At 52.1% G+C, this 25602-nt stretch overlaps 1 protein-coding gene across 2 annotated transcripts in view; it reads left to right on the forward strand.

Annotated features, from left to right (window-relative positions):
* LOC110491187 (plexin-B3) overlaps positions 1-25602 on the forward strand; it is a 102499-nt gene that overhangs the window by 33190 nt on the left and 43707 nt on the right. Inside the window, exons 14-16 of one of the 2 annotated variants that reach the window (XM_036947821.1) lie at positions 16938-17082; positions 20554-20787; positions 22872-23030. In XM_036947821.1, the coding sequence (XP_036803716.1) occupies positions 16938-17082; positions 20554-20787; positions 22872-23030 (538 nt within the window). The remainder of the gene's footprint in view (positions 1-16937; positions 17083-20553; positions 20788-22871; positions 23031-25602) is intronic. The other variant, XM_036947822.1, reaches the window with a different exon arrangement.

Genomic DNA, 25602 nt, shown 5'->3' on the forward strand with positions numbered 1-25602 from the left:
ATGGGGAACGGGGCAGTAGATGGGGAACGGGGCAGTAGATGGGGAACGGGGCAGTGGATGGGGAACAGGGCAGTGGATGGGGAACGGGGCAGTGGATGGGGAACGGGGCAGTGGATGGGGAACGGGGCAGTGGATGGGGAATAGGGCAGTAGATGGGGAATAGGGCAGTAGATGGGGCAGTAGGTGGGGAATAGGGCAGTAGATGGGGAATAGGGCAGTAGATGGGGAATAGGGCAGTAGATGGGGAATAGGGCAGTAGATGGGGAATAGGGCAGTAGATGGGGAATAGGGCAGTAGATGGGGAATAGGGCAGTAGATGGGGAATAGGGCAGTAGATGGGTAATAGGGCAGTAGATGGGGAATAGGGCTGTAGATGGGGAATAGGGCAGTATATGGGGAATAGGGCAGTAGATGGGGCAGTAGATGGGGAATAGGGCAGTAGATATGGCAGTAGATGGGGAATATTGCAGTAGATGGGGAATGGGGCAGAGAATGGGGCAGTGGATGGGGAATAGGGCAGTGGATGGGGAACGGGGCAGTAGATGGGGAACAGGGCAGTAGATTGGCAGTAGATAGGCAATGGGGCAGTAGATGGGCAATGGGGCAGTAGATGGGCAGTAGATGGGCAATGGGGCAGTAGATGGGCAATGGGGCAGTAGATGGGCAATGGGGCAGTAGAGGGGCAATGGGGCTGTAGATATGGCAGTAGATGGGGAATGGGGCAGTAGATGAGTAATGGGGCAGTAGATGTGTAATGGGGCAGTAGATTGGCAGTAGATAGGCAATGGGGCAGTAGATGGGCAATGGGGCAGTAAATGGGCAGTAGATGGGCAATGGGGCAGCAGAGGGGCAATGGGGCTGTAGATATGGCAGTAGATGGGGAATGGGGCAGTAGATGAGTAATGGGGCAGTAGATGTGTAATGGGGCAGTAGATTGGCAGTAGATAGGCAATGGGGCAGTAGATGGGCAATGGGGCAGTAAATGGGCAGTAGATAGGCAATGGGGCAGTAGATGGGCAATGGGGCAGTAAATGGGCAGTAGATGGGCAATGGGGCAGTAGAGGGGCAATGGAGCTGTAGATATGGCAGTAGATGGGGAATGGGGCAGTAGATGAGTAATGGGGCAGTATATGGGGAATAGGGAAGTAGATGGGGCAGTAGATGGGGAATAGGGCAGTAGATGGGGAATATGGCATTTGATAGGGCAGTAGATGGGCAGTAGATGGGTAATGGGGCAGTAGATGGGGAATGGGGCAGTAGATGGGGAATGGGGCAGTAGATGGGGAATGGGGCAATAGATGGTGAATAGGGCAATAGATGGGGAATGGGGCAGTAGATGGGGAATAGGGCACTAGATTGGGAATGGGGCAATAGATAGGGAATGGGGCAATAGATGGAGAATGGGGCAATAGATGGGGAATAGGGCAATAGATAGGGCACTAGATGGGGAATAAGGCAGTATATGGGGCAGTAGATTGAGAATGGGGCGGTAGATAGGGCTGTAACATAGGGCTGTAGCTGCGGCAGTAGATGGGCAATATTGCAGTAGATGGGGAATGGGGTACTAGATGGGGAATAGGGCAGTAGATGGGGAATAGGGCAGTAGATGGGGCAGTAGGTGGGGAATAGGGCAGTAGATGGGGAATAGGGCAGTAGATGGGTAATAGGGCAGTAGATGGGGAATAGGGCAGTATATGGGGAATAGGGCAGTAGATGGGGCAGTAGATGGGGAATAGGGCAGTAGATATGGCAGTAGATGGGGAATATTGCAGTAGATGGGGAATGGGGCAGAGAATGGGGCAGTGGATGGGGAATAGGGCAGTGGATGGGGAACGGGGCAGTAGATGGGGAACAGGGCAGTAGATTGGCAGTAGATAGGCAATGGGGCAGTAGATGGGCAATGGGGCAGTAGATGGGCAGTAGATGGGCAATGGGGCAGTAGATGGGCAATGGGGCAGTAGATGGGCAATGGGGCAGTAGAGGGGCAATGGGGCTGTAGATATGGCAGTAGATGGGGAATGGGGCAGTAGATGAGTAATGGGGCAGTAGATGTGTAATGGGGCAGTAGATTGGCAGTAGATAGGCAATGGGGCAGTAGATGGGCAATGGGGCAGTAAATGGGCAGTAGATGGGCAATGGGGCAGCAGAGGGGCAATGGGGCTGTAGATGAGTAATGGGGCAGTAGATGTGTAATGGGGCAGTAGATTGGCAGTAGATAGGCAATGGGGCAGTAGATGGGCAATGGGGCAGTAAATGGGCAGTAGATAGGCAATGGGGCAGTAGATGGGCAATGGGGCAGTAAATGGGCAGTAGATGGGCAATGGGGCAGTAGAGGGGCAATGGAGCTGTAGATATGGCAGTAGATGGGGAATGGGGCAGTAGATGAGTAATGGGGCAGTATATGGGGAATAGGGAAGTAGATGGGGCAGTAGATGGGGAATAGGGCAGTAGATGGGGAATATGGCATTTGATAGGGCAGTAGATGGGTAATGGGGCAGTAGATGGGGAATGGGGCAGTAGATGGGGAATGGGGCAGTAGATGGGGAATGGGGCAATAGATGGTGAATAGGGCAATAGATGGGGAATGGGGCAGTAGATGGGGAATAGGGCACTAGATTGGGAATGGGGCAATAGATAGGGAATGGGGCAATAGATGGAGAATGGGGCAATAGATGGGGAATAGGGCAATAGATAGGGCACTAGATGGGGTATAAGGCAGTATATGGGGCAGTAGATTGAGAATGGGGCGGTAGATAGGGCTGTAACATAGGGCTGTAGCTGCGGCAGTAGATGGGCAATATTGCAGTAGATGGGGAATGGGGTACTAGATGGGGAATAGGGCAGTAGATGGGGAATAGGGCAGTAGATGGGGCAGTAGGTGGGGAATAGGGCAGTAGATGGGGAATAGGGCAGTAGATGGGTAATAGGGCAGTAGATGGGGAATAGGGCAGTATATGGGGAATAGGGCAGTAGATGGGGCAGTAGATGGGGAATAGGGCAGTAGATATGGCAGTAGATGGGGAATATTGCAGTAGATGGGGAATGGGGCAGAGAATGGGGCAGTGGATGGGGAACGGGGCAGTGGATGGGGAACGGGGCAGTGGATGAGGAACAGGGCAGTAGATATGGCAGTAGATGGGGATTATGGCAGTAGATGAGTAATGGGGCAGTAGATGGGGAACGGAGCAGTAGATGGGGAACGGGGCAGTGGATGGGGAACGGGGCAGTGGATGAGGAATGGGGCAGTGGTTGGGGAACGGGGCAGTGGATGGGGAACGGGGCAGTAGATATGGCAGTAGATGGGGATTATGGCAGTAGATGAGTAATGGGGCAGTAGGTGTGTAATGTGGCAGTAGATGGGGAACGGGGCAGTAGATGGGGAATAGGGAATTTGATAGTGCAGTAGATGGGCAGTAGATTGGGAATGGGGCAGTAGATGGGGAATGGGGCAATAGATGGTGAATAGGGCAATAGATGGGGAATAGGGCACTAGATAGGGCACTAGATGGGGAATAGGGCACTAGATGGGGAATAGGGCACTAGATTGGGAATGGGGCACTAGATTGGGAATGGGGCAATAGATTGGGAATAGGGCACTAGATGGGGAATAGGGCACTAGATTGGGAATGGGGCAATAGATTGGGAATGGGGCAATAGATTGGGAATAGGGCAATAGATGGGGAATAGGGCAATAGATAGGGCACTAGATGGGGAATAAGGCAGTATATGGGGCAGTAGATTGAGAATGGGGCGGTAGATAGGGCTGTAACATAGGGCTGTAGCTGCGGCAGTAGATGGGGAATATTGCAGTAGATGGGCAATATTGCAGTAGATGGGGAATGGGGTACTAGATGGGGAATAGGGCAGTAGATGGGGCAGTAGATGGGGAATAGGGCAGTAGATGGGGAATAGGGCAGTAGATGGGGCAGTAGATGGGGAATAGGGCAGTAGATGGGGAATAGGGCAGTAGATGGGGCAGTAGATGGGGAATAGGGCAGTAGATGGGGAATAGGGCAGTAGATGGGGAATAGGGCAGTAGATGGGGCAGTGAATAGGGCAGTAGATGAGTAATGGGGCAGTAGCTGGGGAATGGGGCAGTAGATGAGTAATGGGGCAGTAGATGGGGAATATTGCAGTAGATGGGGAATGGGGTACTAGATGGGGAATAGGGCAGTAGATAGAGAATAGGGCAGTAGATGGGGAATAGGGCAGTAGATGGGGCAGTGAATAGGGCAGTAGATGGGGCAGTAGGTGTGGAATGGGGCAGTAGATGGGGCAGTGAATAGGGCAGTAGATGGGGCAGTAGGTGTGGAATGTGGCAGTAGATGGGGAAAGGGGCAGTGAATAGGGCAGTAGATGGAGGATAGGGCAGTGGATGGAGCAGTGAATAGGGCAGTAGATGGGGCAGTGAATAGGGCAGTAGATGGGGCATATTGCAGTAGATGGGGAATAGGGCAGTAGATGGGGAATAGGGCAATAGATAGGGCACTAGATGGGGAATAAGGCAGTATATGGGGCAGTAGATTGAGAATGGGGCGGTAGATAGGGCTGTAACATAGGGCTGTAGCTGCGGCAGTAGATGGGCAATATTGCAGTAGATGGGGAATGGGGTACTAGATGGGGAATAGGGCAGTAGATGGAGAATATGGCAGTAGATGGAGCAGTGAATAGGGCAGTAGATGGGGCAGTGAATAGGGCAGTAGATGGGGCATATTGCAGTAGATGGGGAATGGGGTACTAGATGGGGAATAGGGCAGTAGATGGGGCAGTGAATAGGGCAGTAGATGGGGCAGTAGGTGGGAAATGGGGCAGTAGATGAGTAATGGGGCAGTAGATGGGGAATAGGGCAGTAGATGGGTCATGAGGCAGTAGACAGGGAATAGGGAAGTAGATGGGGCAGTAGATGGGGAATAGGGCAGTAGATGGGGAATATGGCATTTGATAGGGCAGTAGATGGGCAGTAGATGGGTAATGGGGCAGTAGATGGGGGATGGGGCAGTAGATGGTGAATGGGGCAGTAGATGGGGAATGGGGCAATAGATGGTGAATAGGGCAATATATGGGGAATGGGGCAGTAGATGGGGAATAGGGCAGTATATGGGGCAGTAGATTGGGAATGGGGCAGTAGATTGGGAATGGGGCAGTAGATGGGGAACGGGGCAGTAGATGGGGAACGGGGCAGTAGATGGGGAACGGGGCAGTGGATGGGGAACAGGGCAGTGGATGGGGAACGGGGCAGTGGATGGGGAACGGGGCAGTGGATGGGGAACGGGGCAGTGGATGGGGAACGGGGCAGTGGATGGGGAATAGGGCAGTAGATGGGGAATAGGGCAGTAGATGGGGCAGTAGGTGGGGAATAGGGCAGTAGATGGGGAATAGGGCAGTAGATGGGGAATAGGGCAGTAGATGAGGAATAGGGCAGTAGATGGGGAATAGGGCTGTAGATGGGGAATAGGGCAGTAGATGGGGAATAGGGCAGTAGATGGGGAATAGGGCAGTAGATGGGGAATAGGGCAGTAGATGGGGCAGTAGGTGGGGAATAGGGCAGTAGATGGGGAATAGGGCAGTAGATGGGTAATAGGGCAGTAGATGGGGAATAGGGCTGTAGATGGGGAATAGGGCAGTATATGGGGAATAGGGCAGTAGATGGGGCAGTAGATGGGGAATAGGGCAGTAGATGGGGAATAGGGCTGTAGCTTGGGCAGTTCATGGGGAGTAGAGCAGTAGATATGGCAGTAGATGGGGAATAGGGCAATAGATGGGGCAGTAGGTGTGCAATGGGGCAGTAGATAGGCAATGGGGCAGTAGATTAGGAATGGGCAGTAGATGGGGAACGGGGCAGTGGATGGGGAACGGGGCAGTTGATGGGGAACGGGGCAGTGGATGGGGAACGGGGCAGTGGATGAGGAATGGGGCAGTGGATGGGGAACGGGGCAGTGGATGGGGAACGGGGCAGTAGATATGGCAGTAGATGGGGATTATGGCAGTAGATGAGTAATGGGGCAGTAGGTGTGTAATGTGGCAGTAGATGGGGAACGGGGCAGTAGATGGGGAATAGGGAATTTGATAGGGCAGTAGATGGGCAGTAGATTGGGAATGGGGCAGTAGATGGGGAATGGGGCAATAGATGGTGAATAGGGCAATAGATGGGGAATAGGGCACTAGATAGGGCACTAGATGGGGAATAGGGCACTAGATGGGGAATAGGGCACTAGATTGGGAATGGGGCACTAGATTGGGAATGGGGCAATAGATTGGGAATAGGGCACTAGATGGGGAATAGGGCACTAGATTGGGAATGGGGCAATAGATTGGGAATGGGGCAATAGATTGGGAATAGGGCAATAGATGGGGAATAGGGCAATAGATAGGGCACTAGATGGGGAATAAGGCAGTATATGGGGCAGTAGATTGAGAATGGGGCGGTAGATAGGGCTGTAACATAGGGCTGTAGCTGCGGCAGTAGATGGGGAATATTGCAGTAGATGGGCAATATTGCAGTAGATGGGGAATGGGGTACTAGATGGGGAATAGGGCAGTAGATGGGGCAGTAGATGGGGAATAGGGCAGTAGATGGGGAATAGGGCAGTAGATGGGGCAGTAGATGGGGAATAGGGCAGTAGATGGGGAATAGGGCAGTAGATGGGGCAGTAGATGGGGAATAGGGCAGTAGATGGGGAATAGGGCAGTAGATGGGGAATAGGGCAGTAGATGGGGCAGTGAATAGGGCAGTAGATGGGGAATAGGGCAGTAGATGGGGCAGTAGATGGGGAATAGGGCAGTAGATGGGGAATAGGGCAGTAGATGGGGAATAGGGCAGTAGATGGGGCAGTGGGTGTGCAATGGGGCAGTAGATAGGCAATGGGGCAGTAGATTAGGAATGGGCAGTAGATGGGGAACGGGGCAGTGGATGGGGAACGGGGCAGTTGATGGGGAACGGGGCAGTGGATGGGGAACGGGGCAGTGGATGAGGAATGGGGCAGTGGATGGGGAACGGGGCAGTGGATGGGGAACGGGGCAGTAGATATGGCAGTAGATGGGGATTATGGCAGTAGATGAGTAATGGGGCAGTAGGTGTGTAATGTGGCAGTAGATGGGGAACGGGGCAGTAGATGGGGAATAGGGAATTTGATAGGGCAGTAGATGGGCAGTAGATTGGGAATGGGGCAGTAGATGGGGAATGGGGCAATAGATGGTGAATAGGGCAATAGATGGGGAATAGGGCACTAGATAGGGCACTAGATGGGGAATAGGGCACTAGATGGGGAATAGGGCACTAGATTGGGAATGGGGCACTAGATTGGGAATGGGGCAATAGATTGGGAATAGGGCACTAGATGGGGAATAGGGCACTAGATTGGGAATGGGGCAATAGATTGGGAATGGGGCAATAGATTGGGAATAGGGCAATAGATGGGGAATAGGGCAATAGATAGGGCACTAGATGGGGAATAAGGCAGTATATGGGGCAGTAGATTGAGAATGGGGCGGTAGATAGGGCTGTAACATAGGGCTGTAGCTGCGGCAGTAGATGGGGAATATTGCAGTAGATGGGCAATATTGCAGTAGATGGGGAATGGGGTACTAGATGGGGAATAGGGCAGTAGATGGGGCAGTAGATGGGGAATAGGGCAGTAGATGGGGAATAGGGCAGTAGATGGGGCAGTAGATGGGGAATAGGGCAGTAGATGGGGAATAGGGCAGTAGATGGGGCAGTAGATGGGGAATAGGGCAGTAGATGGGGAATAGGGCAGTAGATGGGGAATAGGGCAGTAGATGGGGCAGTGAATAGGGCAGTAGATGGGGAATAGGGCAGTAGATGGGGCAGTAGATGGGGAATAGGGCAGTAGATGGGGAATAGGGCAGTAGATGGGGAATAGGGCAGTAGATGGGGCAGTGAATAGGGCAGTAGATGAGTAATGGGGCAGTAGATGGGGAACGGAGCAGTAGATGGGGAACGGGGCAGTGGATGGGGAACGGGGCAGTGGATGAGGAATGGGGCAGTGGATGGGGAACGGGGCAGTGGATGGGGAACGGGGCAGTAGATATGGCAGTAGATGGGGATTATGGCTGCAGATGAGTAATGGGGCAGTAGGTGTGTAATGTGGCAGTAGATGGGGAACGGGGCAGTAGATGGGGAATAGGGAATTTGATAGGGCAGTAGATGGGCAGTAGATGGGGAATGGGGCAGTAGATGGGGAATGGGGCAATAGATGGTGAATAGGGCAATAGATGGGGAATGGGGCAGTAGATGGGGAATAGGGCACTAGATAGGGCACTAGATGGGGAATAGGGCACTAGATTGGGAATGGGGCACTAGATTGGGAATGGGGCACTAGATTGGGAATGGGGCAATAGATGGGGAATAGGGCAGTAGATGGGGCAGTAGATGGGGAATAGGGTAGTAGATGGGGAATAGGGCTGTAGCTTGGGCAGTTCATGGGGAGTAGAGCAGTAGATATGGCAGTAGATGGGGAATAGGGCAATAGATGGGGCAGTAGGTGTGCAATGGGGCAGTAGATAGGCAATGGGGCAGTAGATTGGGAACGGGGCAGTAGATGGGGAACGGGGCAGTGGATGGGGAACGGGGCAGTTGATGGGGAACGGGGCAGTGGATGGGGAACGGGGCAGTGGATGGGGAACGGGGCAGTGGATGGGGAACGGGGCAGTGGATGAGGAACGGGGCAGTAGATATGGCAGTAGATGGGGATTATGGCAGTAGATGAGTAATGGGGCAGTAGATGGGGAACGGAGCAGTAGATGGGGAACGGGGCAGTGGATGGGGAACGGGGCAGTGGATGAGGAATGGGGCAGTGGTTGGGGAACGGGGCAGTGGATGGGGAACGGGGCAGTAGATATGGCAGTAGATGGGGATTATGGCAGTAGATGAGTAATGGGGCAGTAGGTGTGTAATGTGGCAGTAGATGGGGAACGGGGCAGTAGATGGGGAATAGGGAATTTGATAGGGCAGTAGATGGGCAGTAGATTGGGAATGGGGCAGTAGATGGGGAATGGGGCAATAGATGGTGAATAGGGCAATAGATGGGGAATAGGGCACTAGATAGGGCACTAGATGGGGAATAGGGCACTAGATGGGGAATGGGGCACTAGATTGGGAATGGGGCACTAGATTGGGAATGGGGCAATAGATTGGGAATAGGGCACTAGATGGGGAATAGGGCACTAGATTGGGAATGGGGCAATAGATTGGGAATGGGGCAATAGATGGGGAATAGGGCAGTAGATGGGGAATAGGGCAGTAGATGGGGAATAGGGCAGTAGATGGGGCAGTGAATAGGGCAGTAGATGGGGAATAGGGCAGTAGATGGGGCAGTAGATGGGGAATAGGGAGGAAGATGGGGAATAGGGCAGTAGATGGGGAATAGGGCAGTAGATGGGGCAGTGAATAGGGCAGTAGATGAGTAATGGGGCAGTAGATGGGGAACGGAGCAGTAGATGGGGAACGGGGCAGTGGATGGGGAACGGGGCAGTGGATGAGGAATGCGGCAGTGGATGGGGAACGGGGCAGTGGATGGGGAACGGGGCAGTAGATATGGCAGTAGATGGGGATTATGGCTGCAGATGAGTAATGGGGCAGTAGGTGTGTAATGTGGCAGTAGATGGGGAACGGGGCAGTAGATGGGGAATAGGGAATTTGATAGGGCAGTAGATGGGGAATAGGGCAGTAGATGGGGCAGTAGATGGGGAATAGGGCAGTAGATGGGGAATAGGGCAGTAGATGGGGAATAGGGCAGTAGATGGGGCAGTGAATAGGGCAGTAGATGAGTAATGGGGCAGTAGATGGGGAACGGAGCAGTAGATGGGGAACGGGGCAGTGGATGGGGAACGGGGCAGTGGACGAGGAATGGGGCAGTGGATGGGGAACGGGGCAGTGGATGGGGAATAGGGAATTTGATAGGGCAGTAGATGGGCAGTAGATTGGGAATGGGGCAGTAGATGGGGAATGGGGCAATAGATGGGGAATAGGGCACTAGATAGGGCACTAGATGGGGAATAGGGCACTAGATGGGGAATAGGGCACTAGATTGGGAATGGGGCACTAGATTGGGAATGGGGCAATAGATTGGGAATAGGGCACTAGATGGGGAATAGGGCACTAGATTGGGAATGGGGCAATAGATTGGGAATGGGGCAATAGATTGGGAATAGAGCAATAGATGGGGAATAGGGCAATAGATAGGGCACTAGATGGGGAATAAGGCAGTATATGGGGCAGTAGATTGAGAATGGGGCGGTAGATAGGGCTGTAACATAGGGCTGTAGCTGCGGCAGTAGATGGGGAATATTGCAGTAGATGGGCAATATTGCAGTAGATGGGGAATGGGGTACTAGATGGGGAATAGGGCAGTAGATGGGGCAGTAGATGGGGAATAGGGCAGTAGATGGGGAATAGGGCAGTAGATGGGGCAGTAGATGGGGAATAGGGCAGTAGATGGGGAATAGGGCAGTAGATGGGGCAGTAGATGGGGAATAGGGCAGTAGATGGGGAATAGGGCAGTAGATGGGGAATAGGGCAGTAGATGGGGCAGTGAATAGGGCAGTAGATGGGGAATAGGGCAGTAGATGGGGCAGTAGATGGGGAATAGGGCAGTAGATGGGGAATAGGGCAGTAGATGGGGAATAGGGCAGTAGATGGGGCAGTGAATAGGGCAGTAGATGAGTAATGGGGCAGTAGATGGGGAACGGAGCAGTAGATGGGGAACGGGGCAGTGGATGGGGAACGGGGCAGTGGACGAGGAATGGGGCAGTGGATGGGGAACGGGGCAGTGGATGGGGAACGGGGCAGTAGATATGGCAGTAGATGGGGATTATGGCTGCAGATGAGTAATGGGGCAGTAGGTGTGTAATGTGGCAGTAGATGGGGAACGGGGCAGTAGATGGGGAATAGGGAATTTGATAGGGCAGTAGATGGGCAGTAGATGGGGAATGGGGCAGTAGATGGGGAATGGGGCAATAGATGGTGAATAGGGCAATAGATGGGGAATGGGGCAGTAGATGGGGAATAGGGCACTAGATAGGGCACTAGATGGGGAATAGGGCACTAGATTGGGAATGGGGCACTAGATTGGGAATGGGGCACTAGATTGGGAATGGGGCAGTAGATGGGGAATAGGGTAGTAGATGGGGAATAGGGCTGTAGCTTGGGCAGTTCATGGGGAGTAGAGCAGTAGATATGGCAGTAGATGGGGAATAGGGCAATAGATGGGGCAGTAGGTGTGCAATGGGGCAGTAGATAGGCAATGGGGCAGTAGATTGGGAATGGGGCAGTAGATGGGGAACGGGGCAGTGGATGGGGAACGGGGCAGTTGATGGGGAACGGGGCAGTGGATGGGGAACGGGGCAGTGGATGGGGAACGGGGCAGTGGATGGGGAACGGGGCAGTGGATGAGGAACGGGGCAGTAGATATGGCAGTAGATGGGGATTATGGCAGTAGATGAGTAATGGGGCAGTAGATGGGGAACGGAGCAGTAGATGGGGAACGGGGCAGTGGATGGGGAACGGGGCAGTGGATGAGGAATGGGGCAGTGGTTGGGGAACGGGGCAGTGGATGGGGAACGGGGCAGTAGATATGGCAGTAGATGGGGATTATGGCAGTAGATGAGTAATGGGGCAGTAGGTGTGTAATGTGGCAGTAGATGGGGAACGGGGCAGTAGATGGGGAATAGGGAATTTGATAGGGCAGTAGATGGGCAGTAGATTGGGAATGGGGCAGTAGATGGGGAATGGGGCAATAGATGGTGAATAGGGCAATAGATGGGGAATAGGGCACTAGATAGGGCACTAGATGGGGAATAGGGCACTAGATGGGGAATAGGCCACTAGATTGGGAATGGGGCACTAGATTGGGAATGGGGCAATAGATTGGGAATAGGGCACTAGATGGGGAATAGGGCACTAGATTGGGAATGGGGCAATAGATTGGGAATGGGGCAATAGATGGGGAATAGGGCAGTAGATGGGGAATAGGGCAGTAGATGGGGAATAGGGCAGTAGATGGGGAATAGGGCAGTAGATGGGGAATAGGGCAGTAGATGGGGCAGTAGATGGGGAATAGGGCAGTAGATGGGGAATAGGGCAGTAGATGGGGAATAGGGCAGTAGATGGGGCAGTGAATAGGGCAGTAGATGAGTAATGGGGCAGTAGATGGGGAACGGAGCAGTAGATGGGGAACGGGGCAGTGGATGGGGAACGGGGCAGTGGATGAGGAATGGGGCAGTGGATGGGGAACGGGGCAGTGGATGGGGAACGGGGCAGTAGATATGGCAGTAGATGGGGATTATGGCTGCAGATGAGTAATGGGGCAGTAGGTGTGTAATGTGGCAGTAGATGGGGAACGGGGCAGTAGATGGGGAATAGGGAATTTGATAGGGCAGTAGATGGGCAGTAGATGGGGAATGGGGCAGTAGATGGGGAATGGGGCAATAGATGGTGAATAGGGCAATAGATGGGGAATGGGGCAGTAGATGGGGAATAGGGCACTAGATAGGGCACTAGATGGGGAATAGGGCACTAGATTGGGAATGGGGCACTAGATTGGGAATGGGGCACTAGATTGGGAATGGGGCAATAGATGGGGAATAGGGCAGTAGATGGGGCAGTAGATGGGGAATAGGGCACTAGATTGGGAATGGGGCACTAGATTGGGAATGGGGCACTAGATTGGGAATGGGGCACTAGATTGGGAATGGGGCAATAGATGGGGAATAGGGCAGTAGATGGGGCAGTAGATGGGGAATAGGGCACTAGATTGGGAATGGGGCACTAGATTGGGAATGGGGCACTAGATTGGGAATGGGGCAGTAGATGGGGAATAGGGCAGTAGATGGGGCAGTAGATGGGGAATAGGGCACTAGATTGGGAATGGGGCACTAGATTGGGAATGGGGCACTAGATTGGGAATGGGGCAGTAGATGGGGAATAGGGTAGTAGATGGGGAATAGGGCTGTAGCTTGGGCAGTTCATGGGGAGTAGAGCAGTAGATATGGCAGTAGATGGGGAATAGGGCAATAGATGGGGCAGTAGGTGTGCAATGGGGCAGTAGATAGGCAATGGGGCAGTAGATTGGGAATGGGGCAGTAGATGGGGAACGGGGCAGTGGATGGGGAACGGGGCAGTTGATGGGGAACGGGGCAGTGGATGGGGAACGGGGCAGTGGATGGGGAACGGGGCAGTGGATGGGGAACGGGGCAGTGGATGAGGAACGGGGCAGTAGATATGGCAGTAGATGGGGATTATGGCAGTAGATGAGTAATGGGGCAGTAGATGGGGAACGGAGCAGTAGATGGGGAACGGGGCAGTGGATGGGGAACGGGGCAGTGGATGAGGAATGGGGCAGTGGTTGGGGAACGGGGCAGTGGATGGGGAACGGGGCAGTAGATATGGCAGTAGATGGGGATTATGGCAGTAGATGAGTAATGGGGCAGTAGGTGTGTAATGTGGCAGTAGATGGGGAACGGGGCAGTAGATGGGGAATAGGGAATTTGATAGGGCAGTAGATGGGCAGTAGATTGGGAATGGGGCAGTAGATGGGGAATGGGGCAATAGATGGTGAATAGGGCAATAGATGGGGAATAGGGCACTAGATAGGGCACTAGATGGGGAATAGGGCACTAGATGGGGAATAGGCCACTAGATTGGGAATGGGGCACTAGATTGGGAATGGGGCAATAGATTGGGAATAGGGCACTAGATGGGGAATAGGGCACTAGATTGGGAATGGGGCAATAGATTGGGAATGGGGCAATAGATGGGGAATAGGGCAGTAGATGGGGAATAGGGCAGTAGATGGGGAATAGGGCAGTAGATGGGGAATAGGGCAGTAGATGGGGAATAGGGCAGTAGATGGGGCAGTAGATGGGGAATAGGGCAGTAGATGGGGAATAGGGCAGTAGATGGGGAATAGGGCAGTAGATGGGGCAGTGAATAGGGCAGTAGATGAGTAATGGGGCAGTAGATGGGGAACGGAGCAGTAGATGGGGAACGGGGCAGTGGATGGGGAACGGGGCAGTGGATGAGGAATGGGGCAGTGGATGGGGAACGGGGCAGTGGATGGGGAACGGGGCAGTAGATATGGCAGTAGATGGGGATTATGGCTGCAGATGAGTAATGGGGCAGTAGGTGTGTAATGTGGCAGTAGATGGGGAACGGGGCAGTAGATGGGGAATAGGGAATTTGATAGGGCAGTAGATGGGCAGTAGATGGGGAATGGGGCAGTAGATGGGGAATGGGGCAATAGATGGTGAATAGGGCAATAGATGGGGAATGGGGCAGTAGATGGGGAATAGGGCACTAGATAGGGCACTAGATGGGGAATAGGGCACTAGATGGGGAATAGGGCACTAGATTGGGAATGGCGCACTAGATTGGGAATGGGGCACTAGATTGGGAATGGGGCAATAGATGGGGAATAGGGCAGTAGATGGGGCAGTAGATGGGGAATAGGGTAGTAGATGGGGAATAGGGCTGTAGCTTGGGCAGTTCATGGGGAGTAGAGCAGTAGATATGGCAGTAGATGGGGAATAGGGCAATAGATGGGGCAGTAGGTGTGCAATGGGGCAGTAGATAGGCAATGGGGCAGTAGATTGGGAATGGGGCAGTAGATGGGGAACGGGGCAGTGGATGGGGAACGGGGCAGTTGATGGGGAACGGGGCAGTGGATGGGGAACGGGGCAGTGGATGGGGAACGGGGCAGTGGATGGGGAACGGGGCAGTGGATGAGGAACGGGGCAGTAGATATGGCAGTAGATGGGGATTATGGCAGTAGATGAGTAATGGGGCAGTAGATGGGGAACGGAGCAGTAGATGGGGAACGGGGCAGTGGATGGGGAACGGGGCAGTGGATGAGGAATGGGGCAGTGGTTGGGGAACGGGGCAGTGGATGGGGAACGGGGCAGTAGATATGGCAGTAGATGGGGATTATGGCAGTAGATGAGTAATGGGGCAGTAGGTGTGTAATGTGGCAGTAGATGGGGAACGGGGCAGTAGATGGGGAATAGGGAATTTGATAGGGCAGTAGATGGGCAGTAGATTGGGAATGGGGCAGTAGATGGGGAATGGGGCAATAGATGGTGAATAGGGCAATAGATGGGGAATAGGGCACTAGATAGGGCACTAGATGGGGAATAGGGCACTAGATGGGGAATAGGGCACTAGATTGGGAATGGGGCACTAGATTGGGAATGGGGCAATAGATTGGGAATAGGGCACTAGATGGGGAATAGGGCACTAGATTGGGAATGGGGCAATAGATTGGGAATGGGGCAATAGATTGGGAATAGGGCAATAGATGGGGAATAGGGCAATAGATAGGGCACTAGATGGGGAATAAGGCAGTATATGGGGCAGTAGATTGAGAATGGGGCGGTAGATAGGGCTGTAACATAGGGCTGTAGCTGCGGCAGTAGATGGGGAATATTGCAGTAGATGGGCAATATTGCAGTAGATGGGGAATGGGGTACTAGATGGGGAATAGGGCAGTAGATGGGGCAGTAGATGGGGAATAGGGCAGTAGATGGGGAATAGGGCAGTAGATGGGGCAGTAGATGGGGAATAGGGCAGTAGATGGGGAATAGGGCAGTAGATGGGGCAGTAGATGGGGAATAGGGCAGTAGATGGGGAATAGGGCAGTAGATGGGGAATAGGGCAGTAGATGGGGCAGTGAATAGGGCAGTAGATGAGTAATGGGGCAGTAGCTGGGGAATGGGGCAGTAGATGAGTAATGGGGCAGTAGATGGGGAATATTGCAGTAGATGGGGAATGGGGTACTAGATGGGGAATAGGGCAGTAGATGGAGAATAGGGCAGTAGATGGGGAATAGGGCAGTAGATGGGGCAGTGAATAGGGCAGTAGATGGGGCAGTAGGTGTGGAATGGGGCAGTAGATGGGGCAGTGAATAGGGCAGTAGATGGGGCAGTAGGTGTGGAATGTGGCAGTAGATGGGGAAAGGGGCAGTGAATAGGGCAGTAGATGGAGGATAGGGCAGTGGATGGGGGAATAGGGCAGTAATTGTTGAATAGGGCAGTGGATGGGGGAATAGGGCAGTAATTGTTGAATAGGGCAGTGGATGGGGAACGGGGCAGTAGATGGGGAACGGGGCAGTAGATGGGGAACGGGGCAGTGGATGGGGAACGGGGCAGTGGATGGGGAACGGGGCAGTGGATGGGAAACGGGGCAGTAGATATGGCAGTAGATGGGGATTATGGCAGTAGATGAGTAATGGGGCAGTAGATGGGGAACAGGGCAGTAGATGGGGAACGGGGCAGTAGATGGGGAACGGGGCAGTAGATGGGGAACGGGGCAGTAGATGGGGAACGGGGCAGTAGATGGGGAACAGGGTGCCATTTAGAACACAAATAGTGCTGCAGATGAAAACCAGATTACCTGTCGGTCGGTCTCGACCAGGTGGGCCTGTAGGTCGGTCTCGACCAGGTGGGCCTGTAGGTCGGTCTCGACCAGGTGGGCCTGTCGCTCGGTCTCGACCAGGTGGGCCTGTCGCTCGGTCTCGACCAGGTGGGCCTGTCGCTCGGTCTCGACCAGGTGGGCCTGTCGCTCGGTCTCGACCAGGTGGGCCTGTCGCTCGGTCTCGACCAGGTGGGCCTGTCGCTCGGTCTCGACCAGGTGGCCTGTCGGTCGGTCTCGACCAGGTGGGCCTGTCGCTCGGTCTCGACCAGGTGGGCCTGTCGGTCGGTCTCGACCAGGTGGGCCTGTCGGTCGGTCTCGACCAGGTGGGCCTGTCGGTCGGTCTCGACCAGGTGGGCCTGTCGGTCGGTCTCGACCAGGTGGGCCTGTCGCTCGGTCTCGACCAGGTGGGCCTGTCGGTCGGTCTCGACCAGGTGGCCTGTCGGTCTGTGAATAATATAAACCAGATAGTGTGATATATCTTATTAAATATCTTATTAAATGAATGTTTTTCCAGGGGTGGGCGTAGTATAAAGGTGAGTGGGCGTAGCCTGTACGTGGTCCAGCAGCCAATGCTAACTGTGTGGGTGGAGCCTAAAGAGAACACGCTGGTGAGGAGGAGGAGGAACAACCAACTGGTCTTCAACAGCGCAGTTTCAAAGGTAAAGCCCGGATTGATACTGCCTTTACACAGGCAGCCCAATTCTGATATTTTTCACTAATTTGGAACAATCAGATCAGCTCTTTTGCCAATAATTGGACAAAACATCTGAATTGGTCTGCCTGTGTAAACGCAGCCATTGTATTGTCATATATTTGAGAGACAGAGACAGAAAGAGAGACAGAGAGAGAGAGTTAGTCAGTTAGTCAGGGGTTGGGGTCTCTCTCTGTCTCTCTCTGTCTCTCTCTGTGTCTCTCTATATCAGTAAGCCTTTATGTTGATGGAATTTATATGAATGACTAGAATATTCCACCCTGAAGCAATATAATAAAATGAAATTGATTAGAATTATGTGTAACCATAGTCTGTATAATATGTCTATAATAGCATCTTAAAAACAGACTGTCTGAGCAAGATTCGGTGCCGACCTTGGCTGGGGTCACTGAGAGTACTTCCCAGGGTCTCGGTCTCCCTATCTTGAGGGAGGATGGGGAGTAAGTCTCACGGATTCCCCTAATCTTTGTCGGCTGGGTAGCAGGACATTGTGTGCGTATGTTAGTGTGAATGTGTGTGTGTGAGAAGCCAGTATAAAATGAATTGTTTTGTTCAACAGACCAGAACGTTCCCGGGAATAAACCTTATTGACTATTTTAGCTGGGCCTCTTGTCTGTTTCATTTCAACCAGTATCTTACAAATCCTGACGAACAGACTGAGTAGTTTAATTGAATTGGTTTATGAACATTGAGAACATAATTCTCGTGACACTTTACCTGCCAGCCTGAACAAGAGGACCACAGGGGACATGTTGTTCTCCTTCTGTTGTGTTGTCCTGGATGGTTTTAAATGCAGTGTATCCACGGGGTTGAATGGGGTTTTAAAAACAGTGTATCCACGGGGTTGAATGGGGTTTTAAATGCAGTGTATCCACGAGGTGGAATGGGGTTTTAAATGCAGTGTATCCACGGGGTTGAATGGGGTTTTAAATGCAGTGTATCCACGGGGTTGAATGGGATTTTAAATGCAGTGTATCCACTGGGTTGAATGGGGTTTTAAATGCAGTTGTCGTGTCTTTGGCTATGCCGGATTAAGAGATATGACATGCATTCTATAAAATAATTTCTCTGTAATTAATATTACCTGATTGAGCTAATCATGTAAATGTAATTAACTAGAGAGTCGGGACACCACAAAATAATATTTATAGAGCTGTTTTCTTCCGAATAAACTCTTAAAGACCTAGTAATATTTTACATCAATAGCAGTCAATATTAATCGTCACCTTAATTCAGTCTCATCTGAAAGTTTAAATTCTTGGTTATCTTCACAAACCCTGGCTAACAACTTGAATCAGCAATACAAAATTGGGTTTCATTATTTATTTACTAAATACCTAACTAATCACACAGAATTACATATACACATAATTAAATCATAACTTGATTACAAATTACGTCATAAAGGAAAACGTCCCTAGCGGGCGGAACAGATATGACAGCTGGTTACACAAAAGAAAAGGGCTGGGTTTGAGTGAAAGAGCGGGAAGACTGAGGAACAAAGGGAGAAGCTGTGCCATCGTAAATGCAGTATCTTAAGCATTCTAAATTACCGGCCATTTGGAAAAGGAAAATGCAATAAGTATTTACTCTGAGCTGCGCTTCGGTAGGTTGGTGGTAGATGGAAGACCGTGTTGCCAAACCGAGTCCTCTGTCCTTTGAAGAATGTCTCTGGTGGTCAATTGGAAACGTCGTAGTAACGTCGTTGGGTGATAGACGGGATACTCTGTCTGTTCCTTCCTAACCCTCGTTTGCAGCAGCTGTTGCTAACTCAACGGCTAGGAAGTATCACTTCTGCAGTGAATAAGAGTTCAAAGTTCATACCATTCGCAACCAAAGCTCACGCTGATGTTGGCTTCGTTTTGTAGTTATTATCTGAACCATTCTGACATCGGACCGTCGTCCTCACATCCTCGGAACAGGAGGTTACATTTTCGTCAAGGCTTTATATAGGAAGGGAGAAAAGGGGTGTGTTTCATAGTTTACAACCTATGTCTCTTCACGTGGGCGGGCCACTGAGTCGGGCCTAATTCACTCATGAAAACCCAATTCTCACATTTTAGAAGCTAAAATCACATTTCCATCACGAATAATTTCATATTCAAACATTTAAATTGAACAACAATTCCATTTGAATCAGATAACTCTGATGTGTAGACTTTCCACTGTAGAGTTTGTCATCCTATCATTGATGAGAATGTCTCAGATGACAACCGAACTGACATCATATTCATTAAGTACCACCTCATTGGTTGGATTACCAGAATATAGTTAATTTCCCCCCACCTTCTGATGTTCCCAGAATCTCTATGTTAACCAAAGGGGTTTGCAAATGTAACATCAGTTGGGTAGAGAGAGGAAAAAGAGGGAAGAGGTATTTATGACTGTCATAAACCTACCCCCAGGCCAACGTCATGACACAGTGTATCCATAGGTTTTTAAATGCAGTGTATCCACGGGGTTGAATGGGGTTTTAAATGCAGTGTATCCACGGGGTTGAATGGGGTTTTAAATGCAGTGTATCTACGGGGTTGAATGGGGTTTTAAATGCAGTGTATCCACGGGGTTGAATGGGGTTTTAAATGCAGTGTATCCACGGGGTTGAATGGGGTTTTAAATGCAGTGTATCCACGGGGTTGAATGGGGTTTTAAATGCAGTGTATCCACGGGGTTGAATGGGGTTTTAAATGCAGTGTATCCACTGGGTTGAATGGGGTTTTAAATGCAGTGTATCCACGGGGTTGAATGGGGTTTTAAATGCAGTGTATCCACAGGGTTGAATGGGATTTTAAATGCAGTGTATCCACGGGGTTGAATGGGGTTTTAAATGCAGTGTATCCACTGGGTTGAATGGGGTTTTAAATGCAGTGTATCCACTGGGTTGAATGGGGTTTTAAATGCAGTGTATCCACGGGGTTGAATGGGGTTTTAAGTGGTCAAATAAATCAAATGGGAAGCTTCTGGACTCATGGTAATGTGGTTAACTGATTCAGACCCCAACCAACGTCTCTCTCTCTCTGTCTCTCTCTCTGTCTCTCTCTCTGTCTCTCTGTGTCTCTCTCTCTGTCTCTCTCTCTCTCTCTCTCTCTGTCTCTCTGTCTCTCTCCTGTCTCTCTCTCTCTCTCCTGTCTCTCTCTCTCTGTCTCTCTCTCTCTCTCTGTCTCTCTCTCTCTCTGTCTCTCTCTCTCTCTCTCTCTCTCTCTCTCTCTGTCTCTCTCTCTCTCTCTCTCTCTCTCTCTCTCTCTCTCTCTCTCTCTGTCTCTCTCTCTCTCTCCTGTCTCTCTCTGTCTCTCTCTGTCTCTCTCTCTCGGTCTCTCTCTCTCTGTCTCTGTCTCTGTCTCTCTGTCTCTGTCTCTTTGTCTCTCTGTCTGTCTCTGTCTCTCTCTCTGTCTGTCTCTCTCTCCCGCTCTCTCTGAAGCAGGAGCGTTGTACGGTGGTCTCTTCCTCTGAGATGAACTGTTTGACCCCGCGTGTGACCCCTGACACTAAGGTCATGGGGGTGTGGTTTGAGCTGGACAACGTTAAGGTGTCATTTGAGAGCGTCACGGGGAAGTCGTTCTCTTACTACCCCAACCCCGAGCTGTTGGCTCTGAACAGAGACGACCCAGACACACCCTACCGCTTCAAACCTGGAGGGGTCATCGCTGTAGAGGTGAGAGAAATTAATACAAACCTGGAGGGGTCATCGCTGTAGAGGTGAGAGAAATTAATACAAACCTGGAGGGGTCATCGCTGTAGAGGTGAGAGAAATTAATACAAACCTGGAGGGGTCATCGCTGTAGAGGTGAGAGAAATTAGTACAAACCTGGAGGGGTCATCGCTCCTGACTAACCATGTCTCTCCCCCCCCAGGGTAAGGACCTGACTAACCCATGACACCCCCCCCCCCCCCAGGGTAAGGACCTGACTAACCATGTCTCTCCCCCCCCCCCCAGGGTAAGGACCTGACTAACCCATGTCTCTCCCCCCCCCCCTCCCCCCAGGGTAAGGACCTGACTAACCATGTCTCTCCCCCCGCAGGGTAAGGACCTGACTAACCCATGCCCTCCCTCCAGGGTAAGGACCTGACTAACCCATGCCCCCCCCCAGGGTAAGGACCTGACTAACCCATGCCCCTCCCCCCCAGGGTAAGGACTTAACTAACCCATGTCCCCCCCCCCAGGGTAAGGACCTGACTAACCCATGCCCTCCCTCCAGGGTAAGGACCTGACTAACCCATGCCCTCCCTCCAGGGTAAGGACCTGACTAACCATGTCTCTCCCCCCCCCCCCCAGGGTAAGGACCTGACTAACCCATGTCTCCCCCCCCCCCCTCCCCCCAGGGTAAGGACCTGACTAACCATGTCTCTCCCCCCCCAGGGTAAGGACCTGACTAACCCATGTCTCTCCCCCCCAGGGTAAGGACCTGCCTAACCCATGTCCCCCCCCCCCAGGGTAAGGACCTGACTAACCCATGTCTCTCCCCCCCAGGGTAAGGACCTGACTAACCAATGTCCCCCCCCCCAGGGTAAGGACCTGACTAACCCATGTCTCTCCCCCCCCAGGGTAAGGACCTGACTAACCAATGTCCCCCCCCCCAGGGTAAGGACCTGACTAACCCATGTCCCCCCCCCCCCCAGGGTAAGGTCCTGACTAACCAATGTCCCCCCCCCCCAGGGTAAGGACCTGACTAACCCATGTCTCTCCCCCCCCAGGGTAAGGACCTGACTAACCAATGTCCCCCCCCCCCAGGGTAAGGACCTGACTAACCCATGTCCCCCCCCCCCCAGGGTAAGGTCCTGACTAACCCATGTCTCTCCCCCCCCAGGGTAAGGACCTGACTAACCCATGTCTCTCCCCCACCTCCCCCCAGGGTAAGGACCTGACTAACCCATGTCCCCCCCCCCCCCAGGGTAAGGACCTGACTAACCCATGTCCCCCCCCCCCCAGGGTAAGGTCCTGACTAACCCATGTCTCTCCCCCCCAGGGTAAGGACCTGACTAACCCATGTCTCTCCCCCACCTCCCCCCAGGGTAAGGACCTGACTAACCCATGTCTCTCCCCCCCCAGGGTAAGGACCTGACTAACCCATGTCTCTCCCCCACCTCCCCCCAGGGTAAGGTCCTGACTAACCCATGTCTCTCCCCCCCCAGGGTAAGGACCTGACTAACCCATGTCTCTCCCCCACCTCCCCCCAGGGTAAGGACCTGACTAACCCATGTTCCCCCCCCCCAGGGTAAGGACCTGACTAACCCATGTCTCTCCCCCACCTCCCCCCAGGGTAAGGACCTGACTAACCCATGTCTCTCCCCCAGGGTAAGGTCCTGACTAACCCATGTCTCTCCCCCACCTCCCCCCAGGGTAAGGTCCTGACTAACCCATGTCCCCCCCCCCCCAGGGTAAGGTCCTGACTAACCCATGTCCCCCCCCCCCCAGGGTAAGGACCTGACTAACCCATGTCTCTCCCCCCCCAGGGTAAGGACCTGACTAACCCATGTCTCTCCCCCCCCAGGGTAAGGACCTGACTAACCCATGTCTCTCCCCCCCCAGGGTAAGGACCTGACTAACCCATGTCTCTCCCCCCAGGGTAAGGACCTGACTAACCCATGTCTCCCCCCAGGGTAAGGACCTGACTAACCCATGTTCCCCCCCCAGGGTAAGGACCTGACTAACCCATGTCTCCCCCCAGGGTAAGGACCTGACTAACCCATGTCTCCCCCCAGGGTAAGGACCTGACTAACCCATGTCTCTCCACCCAGGGTAAAGACCTGACGCGTGCGATGACCCGAGGGGAGGTGGTAGCCAGGCTGGGGGACCAGGAGTGTGAGGTCAAGACTCTGGACAGTACTCACCTATACTGTGAACCTCCTGAGAAACAGCCAGCCAGTCTGGGGAGCAACCAACTGCCCAGCCTGAGGGTTAGTCTACTGTATCTACACACACAGCCTCGGGGTTAGTCTACTGTATCTACACAGCCTGAGGGTTAGTCTACTGTATCTACACACACAGCCTCTGGGTTAGTCTACTGTATCTACACACACAGCCTCTGGGTTAGTCTACTGTATCTACACAGCCTGAGGGTTAGTCTACTGTATCTATACAGCCTGAGGGTTAGTCTACTGTATCTACACACACAGCCTCTGGGTTAGTCTACTGTATCTACACAGCCTGAGGGTTAGTCTACTGTATCTACACACACAGCCTCGGGGTTAGTCTACTGTATCTACACAGCCTCGGGTTAGTCTACTGTATCTACACAGCCTCGGGGTTAGTCTACTGTATCTACACAGCCTCAGGGTTAGTCTACTGTATCTACACATCCTCAGGGTTAGTCTACTGTATCTACACACACAGCCTCGGGGTTAGTCTACTGTATCTACACAGCCTCGGGGTTAGTCTACTGTATCTACACAGCCTGAGGGTTAGTCTACTGTATCTACACAGCCTGAGGGTTAGTCTACTGTATCTACACACACAGCCTCGGGGTTAGTCTACTGTATCTACACAGCCTCGGGGTTAGTCTACTGTATCTACACAGCCTGAGGGTTAGTCTACTGTATTTACTCAGCCTGAGGGTTAGTCTACTGTATCTACACAGCCTCGGGGTTAGTCTACTGTATCTACACAGCCTGAGGGTTAGTCTACTGTATCTACACAGCCTGAGGGTTAGTTTACTGTATCTACACAGCCTGAGGGTTAGTCTACTGTATCTACACAGCCTGAGGGTTAGTTTACTGTATCTACACAGCCTGAGGGTTAGTTTACTGTATCTACACAGCCTGAGGGTTAGTCTACTGTATCTACACACACAGCCTCAGGGTTAGTCTACTGTATCTACACAGCCTCAGGGTTAGTCTACTGTATTTACACAGCCTCAAGGGTTAGTCTACTGTATTTACTCAGCCTGAGGGTTAGTCTACTGTATCTACACACACAGCCTCGGGGTTAGTCTACTGTATCTACACAGCCTCGGGGTTAGTCTACTGTATCTACACAGCCTGAGGGTTAGTCTACTGTATCTACACAGCCTGAGGGTTAGTCTACTGTATCTACACACACAGCCTCGGGGTTAGTCTACTGTATCTACACAGCCTCGGGGTTAGTCTACTGTATCTACACAGCCTGAGGGTTAGTCTACTGTATTTACTCAGCCTGAGGGTTAGTCTACTGTATCTACACAGCCTCGGGGTTAGTCTACTGTATCTACACAGCCTGAGGGTTAGTCTACTGTATCTACACAGCCTGAGGGTTAGTTTACTGTATCTACACAGCCTGAGGGTTAGTCTACTGTATCTACACAGCCTGAGGGTTAGTTTACTGTATCTACACAGCCTGAGGGTTAGTTTACTGTATCTACACAGCCTGAGGGTTAGTCTACTGTATCTACACACACAGCCTCAGGGTTAGTCTACTGTATCTACACAGCCTCAGGGTTAGTCTACTGTATTTACACAGCCTCAAGGGTTAGTCTACTGTATTTACTCAGCCTGAGGGTTAGTCTACTGTATCTACACAGCCTGAGGGTTAGTCTACTGTATCTACACAGCCTGAGGGTTAGTCTACTGTATTTACTCAGCCTGAGGGTTAGTCTACTGTATCTACACAGCCTCAGGGTTAGTCTACTGTATCTACAAAGCCTCAGGGTTAGTCTACTGTATCTACACAGCCTCAGGGTTAGTCTACTGTATCTACACAGCCTCAGGGTTAGTCTACTGTATCTACACAGCCTCAGGGTTAGTCTACTGTATCTACACAGCCTCAGGGTTAGTCTACTGTATCTTAGTATAATGGTTGGATATCAATCAAATTTATTTATAAAGGCCTTCTTACATCAGCTGATATCTCAAAGTGCTGTACAGAACCCCAGCCTAAAACCCCAAACAGCAAGCAATGCAGCTGTAGAAGCACGGTGGCTAGGAAAAACTCCCTAGAAAAGGCCAAAACCTAGGAAGAAACCTAGAGAGGAACCAGGCTATGAGGGGTGGCCAGTCCTCTTCTGGCTGTGCCGGGTGGAGATTAGAAACCTAGAGAGGAACCAGGCTATGAGGGGTGGCCAGTCCTCTTCTGGCTGTGCCGGGTGGAGATTATAACAGAACATGGCCAAGATGGAAAAAAGCTGTCCTTGAAACAGTCTTGATATGTTCGTCAAAAGAGAGATCAGGGTCCAGAGTAACGCCGAGGTCCTTCACCGTTTTATTTGAGACGACTGTACAACCATCAAGATTCATTGTCAGATTTAACAGAAGATCTCTTTGTTTCTTGGGACCTAGAACAAGCATCTCTGTTTTTTCCGAATTTAAAAGTAGAGCCGTTTGCAGCCATCCACTTCCTTATGTCTGAAACAGCTTCACCATGTTTAATTGAAGTGTACAGCTGTGTGTCATCCGCATAGCAGTGAAAGTTAACATTACGTTTTCGAATGACATCCCAAAGAGGTAAAATATATAGTGAAAACAATAGTGGTCCTAAAACGGAACCTTGAGGAACACT

This window comes from Oncorhynchus mykiss, chromosome 16 (genome assembly GCF_013265735.2).
Source record: "Oncorhynchus mykiss isolate Arlee chromosome 16, USDA_OmykA_1.1, whole genome shotgun sequence".
Taxonomy (NCBI): Eukaryota; Metazoa; Chordata; class Actinopteri; order Salmoniformes; family Salmonidae; genus Oncorhynchus; species Oncorhynchus mykiss.